We start from the raw sequence: 17,843 nt of genomic DNA, 5'->3' as shown, positions 1-17,843 counted from the left end.
CTTTTCACATGTGAGGCATGACTGAACTCATTAGGCTTGCGAGCAGACACTATTAGCTGTTTGAATCATCTCACTAGCCTTATTGTTAATTGTGATGGTTTGTATATGCTTGGCCCAGGGTCTGGCATTTGTTGTGTGGCCTTGTTGAAGTAGGTATGTCACTGTGGGCATGGGGTTAAGACCCTCATCCTAGCTGCCTGGAAGCCAGTCTTCCACTAGCAGCCTTCAGATGAAGATGTAGAATCCTCAGCTTCTCCTATACCATGTCTGCCTGGATGCTGCCATGTTTCCACCTTGATGATAATGGACCGAACCTGTGAACCTGTAAGCCAGCCCCAATTAAATGCTGTCCTTTATGGGGTTGGGGATTTGGCTCAGTGGTAGAGTGCCTGCCTAGCAAGCGCAAGGCCCTGGGTCGGTCCCCAGCTCCAAAAAAACCCCCAAAAAACAAAATAAATGTTGTCCTTTATAAGCCTTGCCCTGGTCATGGTGTCTGTTCACAGCAGTAACACCCTATCTATGATATTAATAAAAAGAAAATGATTGACTGTTGGGGGGCCATACATGTATCTGGTACAAGTGTGGAGGTCAGAGAACAACTTTCAGGAGTCTTTTCTTTCCTTCTGAATTCAGGTCTGGGGTGAGGACTTTTATCCACTTACCCATCCCACCTCTATTTTTAACTCTTTGAGAAACTTTTGTAATGACTGTACAAGTTTGATTTCTCTTAACAGTGAGTAAAGATTTTCCTTTTCCATTCTCACCAACATTTTTTAGGCACTTGTTTTCTGGGTGCTAGCTATTCTAATTGGAGTGAAATTGAATCCCAAAGTATTTTTGTATTTCTCTGATGGCTAAGAATGTTGACCACTTTTAAAATATTTTTTTTTTTTTGAAATTTGAAGTCTTTATTGAACCAATTGCATGTTAGGTTACAAAGGTATTTCACTTTTCCAAAATGCTGTTTCTCTTTGTAGACCAATCTGGCCACAAAAGGCTACCTGGCTAAGTATTAGCCAGAAACTTCTAAATCCCAGTGTGATCTTCTTGTGGCAGTTTTCCAACAAATAATGCAGACCAAATCACAAGATGGCCACCTCACTGGTCACATGGTCCTTAGGTTAATGAGCAGAGGCTGACAGGCTGTCTCCTCACTCTTCCAAGAACCGCCCAAGTGCACACTGCAGAAGGAAAGTTTGTTGTGAATACCACAGGACAGAAGGACAGACAGCTCATAACTCCAGTGGAAAAACATATAGGAGAGCTGAGTGGCAACAGCAGGCACTGTGATAACCTGGGCTGTCAAAGTCTCTCCGTTACTCTGGCATGCACTTTTAAAATATTTATTGGCAATTTGAGGACTGTCTTGCTCAATCATTAGCCCATTTACTGACTGGAAGATTTTTTTGGGGGGGGGGTTTGGTCTATTCTAGATATTAACCCCTGCCTGAAGCAAAACTGGCAAAGAATGCCCCCATCCTTAGGCTGTCTCTTTTCTTTGTTGATAATTTTTTTTTAAATTGCTACCTAGCTCTCTTACTTCATGTAACTGTATTTGTCAATTCTTGTCTTATCAGAAAGTCTTATGAAATGGAGTCAGTTTCTATGTCCATCACCATGTGAGTGGATTAGTTAAATACACAATGGAATTTTATTCAGCTATAAAGAAAAGCCAGGGCTGGAGAGATGGCTCAATAGTTAAGAGCACTGACTGCTCTTCCAGGGGTCCTGAGTTCAAATACCAGTAACAACAACCATCTGTAATGAGATCTGATGCCCTCTTCTGGTGTGTCTGAACACAGCTACAGTGTACTTTAAATAAATAAATAAATCTTAAAAAAAAAAAAAAGAAAGAAAAGCCAAATCATGATCATGACAGTTGGAGGAAAGTAGATGAGGCTGGGAATTACCAGAGTGATACAACCTGATCTCAGGAAAAGACCACATTTCTTCTCATACATGGATCCCAGACGTTAGTTTTTAGATATGTCAAGAAATTGTGTGTGTGTGTGTGTGTGTGTGTGTGTATGTGTGTGTGCATGTGTGTGTGCATGTAGGCCATGATACTAGAAAGGGGACCATGAAGGTAGACAGAGGTCTTTTTTTTTTTTTTCTTTTCTTTTCTTTTTTTTCGGAGCTGGGGACCGAATATAGGTGTGGTGAAAGCAGGAGAGGGTTACTAAGGGAGGAGAGGGAGACAACGGGCTTGGGGAGAGGCAATGGGAAGGAAAGAGGATTAACAAAATGGAAAATTATGGAAAAATATCTCATTACTCAGTATGCAATTAAAAAACTAAAAGCATGACAAATGAGCATCATTTGAATGTTTTCTACTTTTCAGTGTGTGTGTGTGTGTGTGTGTGTGTGTGTGTGTGTGTGTGTGTGTGTGTGTGTGTGTGTGTGATCCTGGCTTATATTTAACCTCCCTCTGTAGCCAAAGCATCAGTCTCCTAGTTTACCATGTAGGAAGCTCCGGCTTGAGGATTCTTTAAGGAATTTGATTTCAAAGGCACCATTACTCAAATTGCTGGCCACAAGATTGGACTCAGGTCCTAGCTCTCTCATTCTTCCCAGGAAATTGGGCAGGTTCAAAGTTCCAACCCTCTAATCTTGTGGTTGTCTTCTGGTGAGCAGCTGTATTTTGGAAGCTAGTTAGGAACTTACCAAGACTCAACTTATTAAACAAATTCCCACAGCTGAGGAATTTCAAAGGTTTTGAAGTTCTATGCCAGGAGCCAAAAACAAAGACCAGATTATTTATAATACCACACTATTTGACTCTGCATGTTTTATGGAGATTCATTTAAACCATGAAGCCTGGTTTATTGAAATACCTATATTCAAATCATAGGTCATTGCACAATAAATTGGCTTTTTACTTACAGAATTCTGAGTAGACACAATGAGAAGTCAGCAAGTTATTTATACATTAAAGTATCTAATTTTCAGGGGTATATACAGAACCCAGCAATACAGGAATACCTATGGTTTTAGGTACTATGACTAGGAAAAACAGGGGAGATTAAAGGACACTTTAGAAGTTCTATGACGGGGCTCGGTGGTTGAAATACTCACGCAGAAGACCCAGGTTTAGTTCCCAGCACACACTGGGGGCTCACCACCATCTCTAACTCCAGTTTCAGGGATTCTGATGCTTCCTCCTGGCCCCATGGTCATCAGATACACACATGATGGACATATATACATTCAGGTAAAACACTCAAACTTAGAAAATTTTGTAATAAAAACTATGTGCTAATGGAAAATGTATCAAGGTATCTTATTTACACTGTGTTCATGGGTAGACTTTTCTTTTTGCTATTTAAATATAAATTCTATCCATATTCATTTGAGGAGTGTTAGTGTTTGCAACAGTCTGAGGACGAAGTGAGGAGATTCTGTGAATCGACTTGATGCCACGGTCTCCTCCTCCCCTAGTTTTGTTGTGCTGCAGATAACTGAAAGTATCAGGGTTAAACTCAGGGTTTAAGCTTTTGTTCTGCCAGTGGTATTTACAGGAGACACTTGCTTTGGCTTTAGGTCCTGTACTATGCCTGACCAAAACCAAAGTCACTTAGTTAGTGTTCCACACCACTAATCTGAAACAAAGTTACCTGACTTTAAAGGAACCTGAGAATGAGACAGAAGCTAACCTCAACCAGAAAATTTATTTTATTTTTATTTATTATATGTGAGTACACTGCAGCTGTCTTCAGACACACCAGAAGAGGGCATCAGATCCCATTACAGATGGTTGTGAGCCACCATGTGGTTGCTGGGATTTGAACTCAGGGCTTCTGGAAGAGCAGTCAGTGCTCTCAATCACTGAGACATCTCTCCAGCCTGAGAATTTTTTCCTTTATCTTTTTTTTTTTTTTTTCCCCAATACAGGGTTTCTGTGTAGCCCTTGCTGTTCTGGAACTTGTTCTGAGGACCAGGCTGGCCTCTACCTCAGAGATCTACCTGCCTCTGCCTCCTGAGTGCTGGCATTAAAGGAATGTGCCACCACCATTACCCAGTGCAAATTGCTTTTCACATTTATTTTTAGATTCGTGTGTGTGTGTGTGTGTGTGTGTGTGTGTGTGTTATGCATGTGCCTCATGTGTTGAGGTCAGAGGACTACTTGCAGGAATTGGTTGTCTTTTACCTTTTACCTTGGGGACCAAACTGTGCTTGGCAGAAGGCACCTTTTCCGACTGAGCCATCTTGCTAGGCCCCTCTCTTGCTAAAAATTAACGTCCACTGAGCTCAACATTATACATATTTGTTTGTGAGTTTACCTCTATGTATATAAATGTATATGGTGGCCAGAGGTCAAGGTCAGGTCTCAGGTGCCATTTTGCAGGAGCTGTCCTTGTTTTGTTTTTGAGTCAAGATCTCTCCTGGTCTGGATCTTACCAAGTAGGCTAGTCTGGCTGGCCAGCACCCCAGGATCCATGTCTCTATCCTCCAGCATGGGCATTACCAGCATATATGACTATGTCTAGCCTTTTAAAATCTGGGTTCTAGGAGACTGGACTCAGGTCATCAAGCTGACACTTTACTGACACAACACTCACTAGCCCTACAGCATGTTTCACAGAATGGGGAGTTACTTGACTCTATAACCTCAAACAGTCAATTAAGGTCTTCAATTAGAGCTTGGGCTGCAGCTCAGTTGGCAGAGTACTTGACTATAGTATACAGAGACCTGGATTGGATCCTAACATTGCATAAACTGGATGTGGTGGTTTATAACTAATCCTAACACTTCAGAGCCAGAGGCAAAAGGATCAGAAATTCAAGGTCATCTTCAGTTATAGTGAGTTCTAGGCCAGCCTGGGATACATGAAACCTTATGTTGGGGGAAATGGAAAAGGTCTTTCTTTGAGGTACATTTGCTGTAGTTTTTGCTATTGCTGTTGTTTGAAATGGTATTACTATGTAGACCAGGCTGGCCTCAGACTCACAGAGATCCACTTGTCTCTGCCTCTGTTCTACATACACAGGTTCTTCAGGAGACCAGAAGGCTATAGATTCCCTGGAGCTTAAGAGCTGGTTGTTGGTGATACTGGGAATTGAACTATGGTACTCCTAAGAGCTGAGCCATCTCTCCAAGCCTGTAATTTTGTTTTCTCTTTTTTTGAACGGTTGTTTACCCTGCATGTTCAGTGAAGTTTTAGGAGACAAAATAGCCAGGACTTTGAGAAGTACTAAATAGTTAACTTGAGGGAGTCACAATAGGGACAAAGGCTGGTCCTGAACTGGTGACGACTAATCCAATGGTTCTTTTTCTTTTTTTCTGAGACAGGGTCTCTCTACGTAGCCCTAGCTCACTATGTACCTCAGGCCGGTCTCAAGACTCACAGAGGTCCTCCTGCCTCTGCCTCTGCCTCATGAACACTAGGATTAAAGGTGTGTCAACACTTATCCTGGCAGACCCCAAGGATCTTAAGCTCTAGTGAGGAAGGCTGGCAAAGGAAAGGAATTATTAAAATAGTGTTGTTTGTATACACTACACAAGATTTGTATAGCAAACATTGGGGCTACAATAATATAGCTGGTAAAAATTATCAGTATGAGAACTCAGTGCTACTATCATTTTCCCTCTCCCTCTGTGGTATTGGGGTTAAACAGAGGCCTTGGCAGCCAGCCCTACCAAATTCAGTATAACAGAAACGACATCTCTTACAGCCATTGCAGTTCCATTTTACTACATACCTTCTGAGGCTGGCAATTGAGAGCCTTGGATCTGCTAAGCAAATGTTCTATTGTGAGATCCACACTCCTGGCCCAACAGAACTTACTCATGGCCAGCCTGCCTAACCACTGAGCCATTTCTCTAGATTCTCAGAGAACCTTTCAATAATACTTTCTGACAGAAAAATCACAAGAGTAGGAAAAAAAAAAAAACCACCAAAAACAGGCAAAGGTCATAATACTGTGGACTAATAAAATCTCAAAGGGTACAGTAAACACAAACACAGACCCACAGTGGCGTGCAAACTGTGTGAGAGCACAAGTTCCCATTGCTCTGGCTGGAATCACAATGAGACGGGTAGAGGTAAATGGAAGATCAGACTGCTTTGACAGGAGGGTCAGCACAGGGAAAGCGTCAGTGCTGTGTGAACTGCTGAGGCAGCACCAGTGTCCTCTTACTTGTTGCTCTTCAGATATGGCTGAAACAGGGTTTGCTATTTTCAGACTACGACTGAATCACGGGGCCAATCCCTAGCATGCCATATTAAGCACTGTAGAGCTGTAAACTATGTAACACAACTAGGTTGTGGATAGTGTAAATTCTAAAGTTTATAAAAAACACAAAGCCAAAGGGCATTCATTCAAATAGTGTATAACTGTTCCCTTGAAAGATAAATCTTAATATACAGAATAAAATCAAAGGATATTTTTATTATTTTTCACCTTTCCCAAAGTCTGTTTGCACGAATGTTTCTGATTCTGACCAATAAAATTCTGTTTTGGTCCAATATATTATCATACTAACTGTAGGATCAAGTCCAGCTTGATTAGTAAATCACATAAATACATTTTGAAAATGAAAATCTGTTTCTTTTATAGATGGTGGACATTAATCTTTTTCTGATATTTACTCAACTTTAGCTTTAGAGCCAGATTCAAAATATATTTTCCTTAAAAAGGTGGTCATAATTTATGCTTAATCTATGCATATCACCTAATACTTTATTGAAGGTCACATGAAAACTCTACAATAAATAATGAAAGGAGTATGTAAAACCACTAGCCTTTGTTTGCAATACAGAAAATATATGTCAGTTCTGGACCAAATCAATCCCACTGAAATACAAAAAGATAAGGAAAAATGAGAAGATACACAGTGACAGTTTGGTGGTCAGCTATAACAAGCCAACAATCATAGCTATTATGGAAAGTGAAGGTGACTTTTTTGTTTGCAGATAAAGGATGGCTTCGGTAGTTTAAAAAAATATAAACTCTGAAAAAGGTTGAGAATCATATACAAAAGCAGCTGTTAGAGACGAAGTTTGAAAAGCAGAAACCGTGTTAGCACCACAAGCAAGCACAGGGTCGGTCCTGACTTTTGTTCTCTTATGTTGTGCAGAATGCAGACTCAGGCGCCGTACACATCATTTACAGTCATCAAAATTGGCCCTGAGGACAGGGTCTCTGTAGAGTAGTCTTAAGCCTAAGAGGCACCAAGGTTACAAAGGCTGAGCAGCTATCCCAATCACAAGTCCCGGCGGTACAGTAAATCTCGTGTTGCCTTGTCGACTTTTTGTTGGTAGTCTTCTAGTTTGTCAAGAATTTTCTGGGACAGCTGTAAGGGAAAAGAAAGAAGTCATTATACACAACAGTGGAGTCTGACTGACAACCTATGAGAGACGTTAGCTGTCTGCTTCATTATTCTGTTCTGAGATTTTACAGAGAACTGACCCTTCTCTGCTACATGTAATCATCATTCTTGTTTTTGTAATACATTTTCTTCTTTTTGGTTCTTTTTTTTGGAGCTGGGGACCGAACCCAGGGCCTTGCGCTTCCTAGGTAAGCGCTCTACCACTGAGCTAAATCCCCAACCCCGTAATACATTTTCTAAATATGCAAAATATAGTATTATTATTTTTGCTGATGCTGTTTTTTCATTTTTTTCAAGACAGAGCTTCTTTGTGTAGTCCTGTTCTGGTTGTCTTGGAACTCTGTGGATCAGGCTGGTCTTGAACTCAAGAGATTCACCTGCCTCTGCCTCCCAGTGGCCATCACACCCAGCTGCAAACCACAATTTTGTGTTCTTGTGGATCTCAAACACTTATGTACACTAGGTAATGACTCTACTACTGAGCGATTATCTCCAACTCAGTTACACCACTGTGTATATTTGTAATTTTCATGTGTATCTGTATATATTAATTTATTTATGAGACAAGCACATCAGTTTTTTTTTCTTTTTTTTTTGGAGCTGGGGACCGAACCCAGGGCCTTGCGCTTGCTAGGCAAATGCTCTACCACTAAGCTAAATCCCCAACCCCAAGCACACCAGTTTTTGTTTCACTTCGAGACAAGGTCTTGGTGCATAACCCTGGCTGGCCCTAACTCGCAGATTATTTATCTCCCTAGGATTAAAGCTGTGCACCACAATGCTGTGCTTATGAAAATGTATGCTCAAACTCACAACCCTCTTGCCTCTTCTTCTCCATATCCTACTACTGTGTTCTACCACAATAGGCCACATCAGTATTTTTCTTTTTTTCCCCACTTTTTTTTGAGACAAGGTCTCACTATGTAGCCCTGGCTATCCTGGAATTCATTATGTAGACCAGGCTGGCCTCAAACTCAGAGATCCGACTACCTCTGCCTCCCAAGTCCTGGGGTTAAGGTGTGAGTCAACACCAGAATTTTATTTTGTTTTTCTCGGAGCTGGGGACTGAACCCAGGGCCTTCAAGCGCTCTACCGCTGAGATAAATCCCTGACCCCCAGAATTTTTTTTTAAACAACTTATTTTTATTTTAAACAAATTACTTTAAACAATTTATTATTACATTTATATTGGTGTTTTGCCTATATGAATGTGTATGTTTGTGTGAGAGCATCAGATCCCCTGAAACTGGAGTTACAGATAGTTGTGAGCTATCATGTGGGTACTGGGAAATGAACCCTGGTCCTCTGGAAGAGCAGCTGGTGCTCTTAACCATTGAACCACCTCTCCATACCCGTACCAGAACTTTTAATGAAAGAATTCCAGAATGAGACACTGCAACTGATTTAATAGTTATTTAGCTCCACAGTAAATTATAAGACTAATATTTATTGTGCTTATTTTAAATTGATAGGTCCAGCTGATAGCAACTAACTTTTAGGACTGTCTTGCCTTCTTCCTTGTTTAATCCACACTGTAAAAACAGTTTAGTGTGGTCTCACATGCCTGTACCCCAGCCCCGGGTGGGAAACACAGGGTAGGAAATCCTAAGCTTGAGAGCAGCTAGAGAAAACTACAACATCCAGAGGAGCATTGAAAGCAGACGGGGTTTGGACAACAAGCAAAGCAAGCAGCTCATACTCTGAATGAACGCTTTACTCAGCCTTGCCCAGATGCCATCTTCTTATGCTGCCTAGGCTGACCCTGAACTGCTAAATCAAGGGACTGATTCCTTGCCTATGCCGCAGTAGCTAGGACGCAGGTGTGTACTACTGTAGGAAGTGGTTTACAACTATGTTTCATTAGTTTTAGTTGATAGGGTTAGGAGACACTTTAGTAAACAAAAGTCATCTGTATAATGATTGAGCAAGGGTTGGGGATTTAGCTCAGTGGTAGAGCGCTTGCCTAGGAAGCGCAAGGCCCTGGGTTCGGTCCCCAGCGCCGAAAAAAAAAAAATAATGATTGAGCAAGCAAATACTACTGTTTATTTTATTGTCTGTCTGCTATGCTAAACACCTTTTCAAAAGTCTAAGTCGGTGTCTGGAGAGATGGCTCAGTGATTAAAAGCACTGGCTGCTCTTCCAGAGGCCCTGAGTTCAATTTCCAGAACCCACATGGTGGCTCACAACCATCTGTAATGTGATCTGATGCCCTCTTCTGGTGTGTCTGAGGACTGTTAAAGTGTACTCACATAAAATAAATACAGAAATCTAAGTCAAAGTCATTGTCTCTGTATTCCTGAAGCCCACATGATTTCTTAAGACTTTTGGACATGGTTGCTTAGACCCTTATTTATAAAGGGGTGGCGGTGCAGCCCAGTAGGGGCAATAATGACTTTGTCCTCCCTCTCTTCCTAGAGACGTGGTACTCATGCTCTAGCGTGTCCTTGCCAGTGGAGAGCTGTTGAAGATAACAAGAGTTTACTCACTATAATGTTGTGACTGTTGGCACTGTTCTCTCCCAGAGCCTGGAGAAGCTGGTCAATAGAAGAGTATGGGAGCCACACCATCGGGGCTGTTGCTGACAGTGGAAACTGAAAGAAAATGTCATTTAATAAAGGAAAGAAAATTTATTAAAATGAGACCATTTCTTCTAGGTAGTTGCTTTTGCAAGACTCTATACATGAAATACTTTAAACTCCACCCCCGTGCCACCATTAAGAAATTGTATGGAGGGGCTGGGGATTTAGCTCAGTGGTAGAGCGCTTACCTAGGAAGCGCAAGGCCCTGGGTTCGGTCCCCAGCTCCGGGAAAAAAAAAAAAAAAAAGAACCAAGAAATTGTATGGAGCTGGTGAGATAGCAAAGGCATTTGCTACCTATGTAACTGAATTCAATTTGGGGCCACATAGTGCCTGCCCATGGAATGGGTCCCAATTTGGGCCAATAACTTGATGGCCTTTCCTTTAGTCTCTGTTCCATTTTTGTCCCTGAATTTCCTTTAGACAGGAACAAAACGATTGAAGATAGGTAGGTGACCCCATCCCTCTACTAGGGGCCCTGTTTATGTACTGGAGGCAATCTCTTCAGGTTCTCACTGTTGGGTATTTCAGCTAAGGTCACACCCATTTTGAGACCTGGGAACCTCTCCCATCTGAGGTCTCTGGGACTTTCTACCAGCAGCTGACCGAGACAGATGCATTGGACTGAGGTTGGGGCTCCTATGGAAGAGTTGGAGGAAGGATTGAAGAAGCTAAAAGGGATGGCAAGCCCACCGAAAGAACAACAGTATCAACTAACCCTAATATGCACCTAATACTGTAGAGATTTGATGCCCCAGGGAAGGGGAGTGTTGGGGGTGGGTGGTGATGAGGTAGGGGTGGCTGGGGGAACACTCTGTTAGAGGCAAAGGGGACAGGGTAAAGAACTCGTGGTGGGGGATACTGGATGGGGGGCAACATTTGGAATGTAAAAAATAATTTAATAAAAAATTATAAAATATTTTAAACTAATAAGAGAGAGAAAAATAAAAATACATAAGAAAAAAGAAAAGGGTGGCTAGGTGGTGGTGGCACATGCCTTTAATCTCAGCAATAGGGAGACAGATGCAGGTGGATCTCTGTGAGTTTTAGGCCAGCCTGGTCTGCAGAATGAGTTCTCATAGAGAATCCCTGTCTCCAAAAAAAAAAAAGTCCATTACTTTTCTAGACCTGACTCCAGCTCCTGGCGCCTGTATTACTAGGCAGCTCTCCATTACCTGTGACTCCAATTCCAAAGGACCCCATACCCCTGGCCTCCTCAGAAACCCACAGGCATGTGGCACACACACATGATTAAAAATAAATCTTAAAAACAAATAAAAAATATCAAGCCAAAAAACCTAGAGATTCTTGGAGAATCAACATTTCACTATATAACTAAATATATACTTACTATAAATAATATACTTAGTAAAGGCTAAGCATATTAATATATGCAATTTATTTTAGATACTTCCTTAGTGAGATAACACACAAGCAAAAGGAAACACTCATATGCACTACCTCAATTCCAAAGTACTGATGTCCTTTTCCCAATACAGCATCTACATATTCAGAGACCAAATCCACGGCTTCTTCTAAAAGGTCATAGTTCAGGTAAAGGCGAAGCAACTCAGCAGCATCGACTTTCTGTAAAAAGCAACAATTATAATCATGTCTACCCCACTTTGAAACAGAGCTTAACAGTGCTGCTTTCAGAATGTTTGGAAATTATCCAAGAAACCAAACGCACGAACACCTAAATGTATTACCAAAACATATGTTGTTTGCTTCCATATCAACAAATAGTCAGGTTTTCCTATTAACTTTTTCAATACACTTTTATTCCAACTTATATACATCTAGGCAGGTGGAGCTACACAGTCCTGCCTCAAACCAACCAACCAACCAACCAACCAACCAACCAACCAACCAACCAACCAACCAACCAATTTAAAAAAAGGTTCTTAGTGTGAGTGAGCACCTGAGTTTATCCGTCTGTTCCTTAGAGTAAAATCTAAAGTTCCCATGAGCCCAGTTCCCCCAGGCACACTGTAACACGTCTGCTAAGTGGTTTTTTTCTTCTGTTTTGTGATCTAAGACATGTTTTAACTTGTCCCCATTTGAGTTTTACATTAGTCATGTCAACATGTTTTCTCAGGAATGCTGAGCACTAAAGCGACAGGATATATGCATTAATTCTCAGAAATAACGAAATGCAAAATCAGCACAGCTTTAACTCTGTATTACTCAAGGTGACAGAAAGCACCCTCGGTTCTGAAGCTTTTTTATGAGTGTGGTGGTTTGAATATGCCTGGCCCAGGGAGTGGCACTATTAGGTGTCGCCCTGTTGGAGTGGGTGTGTCACTGTGGGTATGAACTTTAAGACCCTCATTCGAGCGCCTGGAAGTCAGTCTTCTGTTTCCCTTCAGAACAAGATGTAGAGATTTTAGCTCCTCCTACACCATGTCTGTCTAGATGCTGCCATGTTCCTGCCTTGATGATAATGGATTGAACCTATGAACCTGTAAGCCAGCCCCAATTAAATGTCCTTATCAGAGTTGCCTTGGTTACAGTGTCTGTTCACAGCAGTAAGACAATGAGAATGCTGTGATTTTTTTTTTTTTTTTTTTTTTTTTTTTTTTTTGAGAAGGTTTCTCTGTGTAGCCTTGGCTATCCTGGAACTCACTCTGTAGACCAGGCTGGCCTCAATCTGAGAGATCTACTTGCCTCTGCCTCCCAAGTGCTTAGATTAAAGGCATGAGCCACCATGTCTGGGTCCTCTGTACTTTATTACAGTAGGATCCTGTACTCTAGTGTAGTGAGGATGCCTCCTCTCTTCTGATGTAATCTTAATTTTACTTTTCCCACTTTAGCTATTTTTCTCTACTTTCTTTTTTTTTTTTTTCGAAGCTGGGGACCGAACCCAGGGCCTTGCGATTGCTAGGCAAGCGCTCTACCACTGAGCTAAATCCCCAACCCCTTTCTCTACTTTCTTTTCCCCTTTTATATGGCAGGTTTCATGTAGCAAAGGCTGACCTCAAGCTTTTGACACTCTATGTGGACCACATCTACTTTATGCAGGGCTTGAGCTCAATGCTTCCTACATGCCAGGCAAGCACTCTACCAACCGAACTGCTGCTTTTCCACTGTTTTTTTGTTTTTGTTTTTTTTTTGAGACAGGGTTTTGCTATTAGACCAGCCAGGTTGGCCTTCAACTTATAGTAATCCTCTACGCAGCCTTCTAAGATCTGTAATTAGAAATATCTAACCAATTTTACTATTAATAACTTTCAGATTCCATATCCCACTGAAAGTGCTTCAGATATTATTGTTAAATAAGTGTCCGTCTAAACCAAATCAGAAGCTCTTGGCTCAGCAGCATATATACTAAAACTGGAATGATAAAGAACATATACATTCATGAAGCTGTGATCTTACATCGTAGCTTACTGCAGTGTGTGGGAATGAACAGAGCATAATATGGTCATGTCATCAGACAGGAAGCCAGGGGGCAATTCAGCCTCCCTGGTCATTCATAACTGCTTGTGAAGCATTAAAACAGTAACAACTTGGCTTAGTGTTATACGTTTTTATTCCCCATCCTGGAGGTGGAGGCTGGTGGATTTCTGAGTTCAAGCCCAGCCTGGTTGACAGTGAGTTTTAGGTTAGCTAGGGCTACAGTGGGACCCTTTCTCCAACCAACCCACCAACCAACCAACCCACCCACCCACCCACCTACCAACCAACCCACCAACCCACCCACCCAACCACCCACCAACCAACCCACCAACCAACCAACCCACCAACCAACCAACCAACCCACCCACCCACCAACCCACCAACCAACCCACCAACCAACCAACCCACCAACCAACCCACCAACCAACCAACCCACCCACCCAACCACCCACCAACCAGCCAATCCACCAAACCCACCAACCAACCAACCCACCAACCAACCACAAAAACAGAAGTTTGTCAAAATGTGGAGTTCTGGTTCCTGGCTCCAGGTAACTGGACTTTGTAGTCTGACATAAGACCAAGGAATCGACATTTTAAAGAAGCTACCATTCAAACCATTTTGCTATAGATGATCTTGTATAGTTCACATGTGAATCATATGTTGGAGGTTTGGCCCCCGATATGGTAGCATAGGGACTGGAGGAACCTTTGAGAAATGGGACCCAGTGAGAGATGTTAGATTAAGGAGGGTATCTTTCCACTCTGAAGAGATTAAGATGGTTCTCAGGAGAGTGAGCAGTTATGAATGACCAGGGAGGCTGTATTGCCCCCTGGCTTCCTGTCTGATGACATGACCATATTATGTTCTGTTCATTCCCACCACACTGTGATAAGCTGTAACAGCACAGATGGTTCTTACTGGAGGCCAAAATAATGAGCCATGTGTTCTTGGACATTTAGTTTATAAAACTGTGAGCAAAATCTTCTTTCTCTAAAATGCTAACCTGCCCAGGTACCTCTTCATGGAACAGACAACAGACTAATAGGTAAACCTCTCAGTCAAAGATACACTGTTATTAACTGGGAAACATTTTACTCATTGCTGTCAAGTTTTTAAGCAATGACAGTAGATACTATTCCATGAAATATATTCTTTATTCTAATTATGAGCTCACTATTTATGAGCACAGAACTAGGTATTAATCTAATTACTAGCCTATGAAATCCTCAGTTCTATATGTGGAAATTAAGATAAACTGTTTTAGTCCTGTTAGAGATGATTGAGAATCAAAGCATTTAAGCCAGTGAATTCTCCCTTATCTCCCACTTCTTTTGACAGTGCCTCATTTAGCCTAGGCTAGCCCTGAATTCACTTTGGCTATCTTTGAAGTCCTCTTGCCTCCACCTCCCAAGTACTGTCACAACAACTGGCTTGTAAGTCAGCAATTTCCCAAATTATTACCCCACCTCAATATCACGTACCTTGTAACTATTTATAAGCCAATTAGGCAGAGGAACTCCATGAGATAACAACTTGTTAATCACACAGTGGTGATACAAGTTATTCTGGACTTTGTATCTTTCCAAGTAAGTTGATAATAGCCTCCATGCTTCATCTGTAGCACTTGAAAAAAAGGACAAGGGAGTTCAGACTCCTATTCTATTAGTTCATTAGAAACTAATTACTTAGTTAAGGAATTAGGCCTTACTGTGAAGACAAGACTTTTAAGACTCTTGTGAGTGCTGGGATCATAAGCAGACAATACCGAAGTTCGCCCCCCACACCTCCACCCATCCACCTTGTGTGTGGCTCATAAGCTATAGCATCCATTTAGAAATTACAGAACACTTTTGGGAATTGACTCTCTTTTCCACCATGTACCAGGGAATCAAATTAGGGTCCTCCATAAAAGGTGTATATGCTCTTAACTGCTGAGTTATCTCTCCAGCTAACAACTGAGTTGATAATATAGCTAAATGGTAACTAGAAATTAGATTAGCTAATAAAAACATTTTAAAATTAAGTAAGTTAAGATTTACTTTTCTATTTAATTCCTTGGTTAGGAGTTTAAAGAAAAAAAGGAATTGGCTCATATCACTGCTCTTGGTCCCCAAAACTGACCAAACAATACATTCACGTAGAAATCAACAAAAACATTTTCCTTTGTATAGGAATATTTGTCTGCATGTATATATATGCACAAAGTGTGTTTCTGGTACCCATGAAGGTCAAAAGAAGGTGTTGGATCCTCCCTGGAACTATGTTATAAGCTACCATATAGACATTGCAAACCAAATCTGGTTCTCTGGACGAGGAGCAAATACTTATAACTATTGAGCCTATTAAAAGTCCAGTCTCTCATGTAAAAAATTTGATGTTCTAATTCAGTATTTAAAACTAGTAACAGAGAACTGCTACAGAGGCAGATATAGTGGCAATGCCTACATTACAGCAGTCAGTAGGTGGAGACCAAGAGAACTGACTTCTGAAAGTTGTCCCCGGACCTGCACATACTCCAAGGCAGACCTGTTCACTCTCCAAATAAATGCCAATAAAAATTAAAACAAAAACAAGTCCCAAACTATTATCAGCCAATGCGAGATGGCTCACTGGGTAAAGGACACTTTCTGAGTAAGTCTAGAGACCTGAGTTAGGTTATAGAACCCAGGTTAAAGCAGTAGGAAAAAACTAACTGCAAACTACTTCTCTGACCTTCACATGTGGCATTTGTGTCTGTCTCCCACTAATAATAAAGAGTAAAACAAGCTGTGACTTGAAATGGTCCTTCCAAGTTAATGTGTTAGAAGTTTTTTCAAGATAGGGTTTCTCTATGTAACAACCCTGGCTGTCCTGGACCTCCATTTGTAGACCAGGACTCCCAGAAATCACCTACCTTTGCCTTACAAATGCTGGGATTAAAGGCATGTCTATCACTGGCTAGAAACATTTTTAAAACAAAATTTATTTTTATTTATGTCTATATATGTTATGTGTGTATATATACATGTCTATAAGTATCTGTAGAGGCCAGGCAGAATATGGCGTCAGATCCCTAGAAGTTGCAGTTACAGGTGGTTGTGAGCTAGCCAACATGAGTGGTGGGAACTGCCTGAACCATCTTTCCAGCCCATAGGATGGCAAACACCATCCCCAGTGTAATGGTTTTGAGAAGTGGGTCCCAATTTGGTTCCTAGCATCAATACCAGGTGGCTTACAACTTCCTATAACTTGAACACACAGACACACACAGACACACCCACACACACCATAACAAAAAAAATTAAAAATCTTAAACACAAAAACAAAAAAATCTCACAAACTCTACGTAAGGCAGGTCTGACATTGCAGGCCTGTAAACAATCTCATTGCTCAGGAGGGTGAGGCAGGGGAATTGAGACTTTGAGAACAGTGATGGGTTCATAGTGAAATTATAGTTCAAAGTAACGAGAAACCTCAAATTACCTTCTCCCTTTTAAAAAAGGAGCAAGAAATAAAAGTATGGTCAGCATAAAGCACTATTCCTGGGGCAGGAGAGATGGTCCAGCAGTTAAAAGCACTTGTGGCTCTTGTAGCGGAACTGGCTTTAGTTCCCAGCACCTCCATGGTGGCTCACAGCCATCCACAATTCCAGTTTTGATCTCCCTGGTTCACATACAGTTAGCCAAGAGATCCACACACATAACTCTTTTTTTAAAAAAAGTTATTCATTCAGGGAAAAGAGTGCGACAGCTTTGCCGAAAGTGAGTCTATTTAGGCCTAGGGCTATCTATACCTGGACTCCTTGGTGGTGATGACAGAAGAGAGCTGATTGGCTGCTAGCCAGGCCCAGGCTTCTCCCTGTGCTGCTTCTCCTCCAAACTGCAACTTAATGCACCTGCAATGAAAATAGTCCCATACCAATAACCAAATGCTGAAGTGAGCCACTTTATTTTGCTTTTACAACTAGGCAGATAAGACAATTTTAAGCCAGGTATAGTGGTGCATGTCTTTGATTCAGCTCTCAGGAGGCAGAGGCCGGTGGATCTCTGAGTTAGAGGCCAGCCTGGTCTATAGAGTGAGTTCCAGGACAGTCCTGTATCAATAAAACAAAATAAAAAGTTTCACTGAAAATCCAGCCTGGGCTATATAGAGAAAAACCTTGGCTCAAAAAATAATTGCTAGAACAGAATCTACGAAGGACCCTACACATGTTAGGTAAGGGTATCCTGTGTTAAACTTCCAGCTCATAATTAATTTTAGGGACAATACTCTAGCTCAGTAGTTAAAGTGCTTGCTATGCAAGTGTAGAACACAAGTTTAGTCCCCAGAGGCCAAATCAAGAGCTGGGCATCGTAGCATGCCAGTAACTCAGTGTTGGGAAGGTAGAAAAGGAGAGCTCCTAAGCCCACTGGCTACCAACCCATTCTAACAGGCAAGCCTCAGGCCCCAGTGAGAGACAACGTCTCAAAACTCAAGGTGGATAGCTTCCAAGGAATAGGTGTCTCCTGGCACACACATGAACATACAAGGAAGAGGAAACGAGGAATAATTTTC

The 17,843-nt window shown here is 41.5% G+C and overlaps 1 protein-coding gene and 1 pseudogene across 1 annotated transcript in view; both read right to left on the bottom strand.

Annotated features, from left to right (window-relative positions):
* Window positions 1–1,251: 1,251 nt before the first annotated feature.
* Window positions 1,252–1,357, bottom strand: LOC120102013 (small nucleolar RNA SNORA44; annotated as a pseudogene).
* A 1,430-nt stretch (window positions 1,358–2,787) lies between these two features.
* Nup160 (nucleoporin 160) overlaps window positions 2,788–17,843 on the bottom strand; it is a 59,558-nt gene continuing 44,502 nt past the window's right edge. The window contains 5 exon segments of the mRNA NM_001446918.1: window positions 2,788–7,294; window positions 9,817–9,921; window positions 11,369–11,494; window positions 14,792–14,933; window positions 17,083–17,184. Coding sequence (NP_001433847.1) covers window positions 7,205–7,294; window positions 9,817–9,921; window positions 11,369–11,494; window positions 14,792–14,933; window positions 17,083–17,184 — 565 coding nt within the window. The 3' untranslated portion in view covers window positions 2,788–7,204.

This window comes from Rattus norvegicus, chromosome 3, assembly GCF_021556685.1.
Source record: "Rattus norvegicus strain SHRSP/BbbUtx chromosome 3, alternate assembly SHRSP_T2T, whole genome shotgun sequence".
Taxonomy (NCBI): Eukaryota; Metazoa; Chordata; class Mammalia; order Rodentia; family Muridae; genus Rattus; species Rattus norvegicus.
The sequence above is the reverse complement of the archived record's forward strand: the minus strand, read 5'-3'. Positions and strand labels throughout refer to the sequence as shown.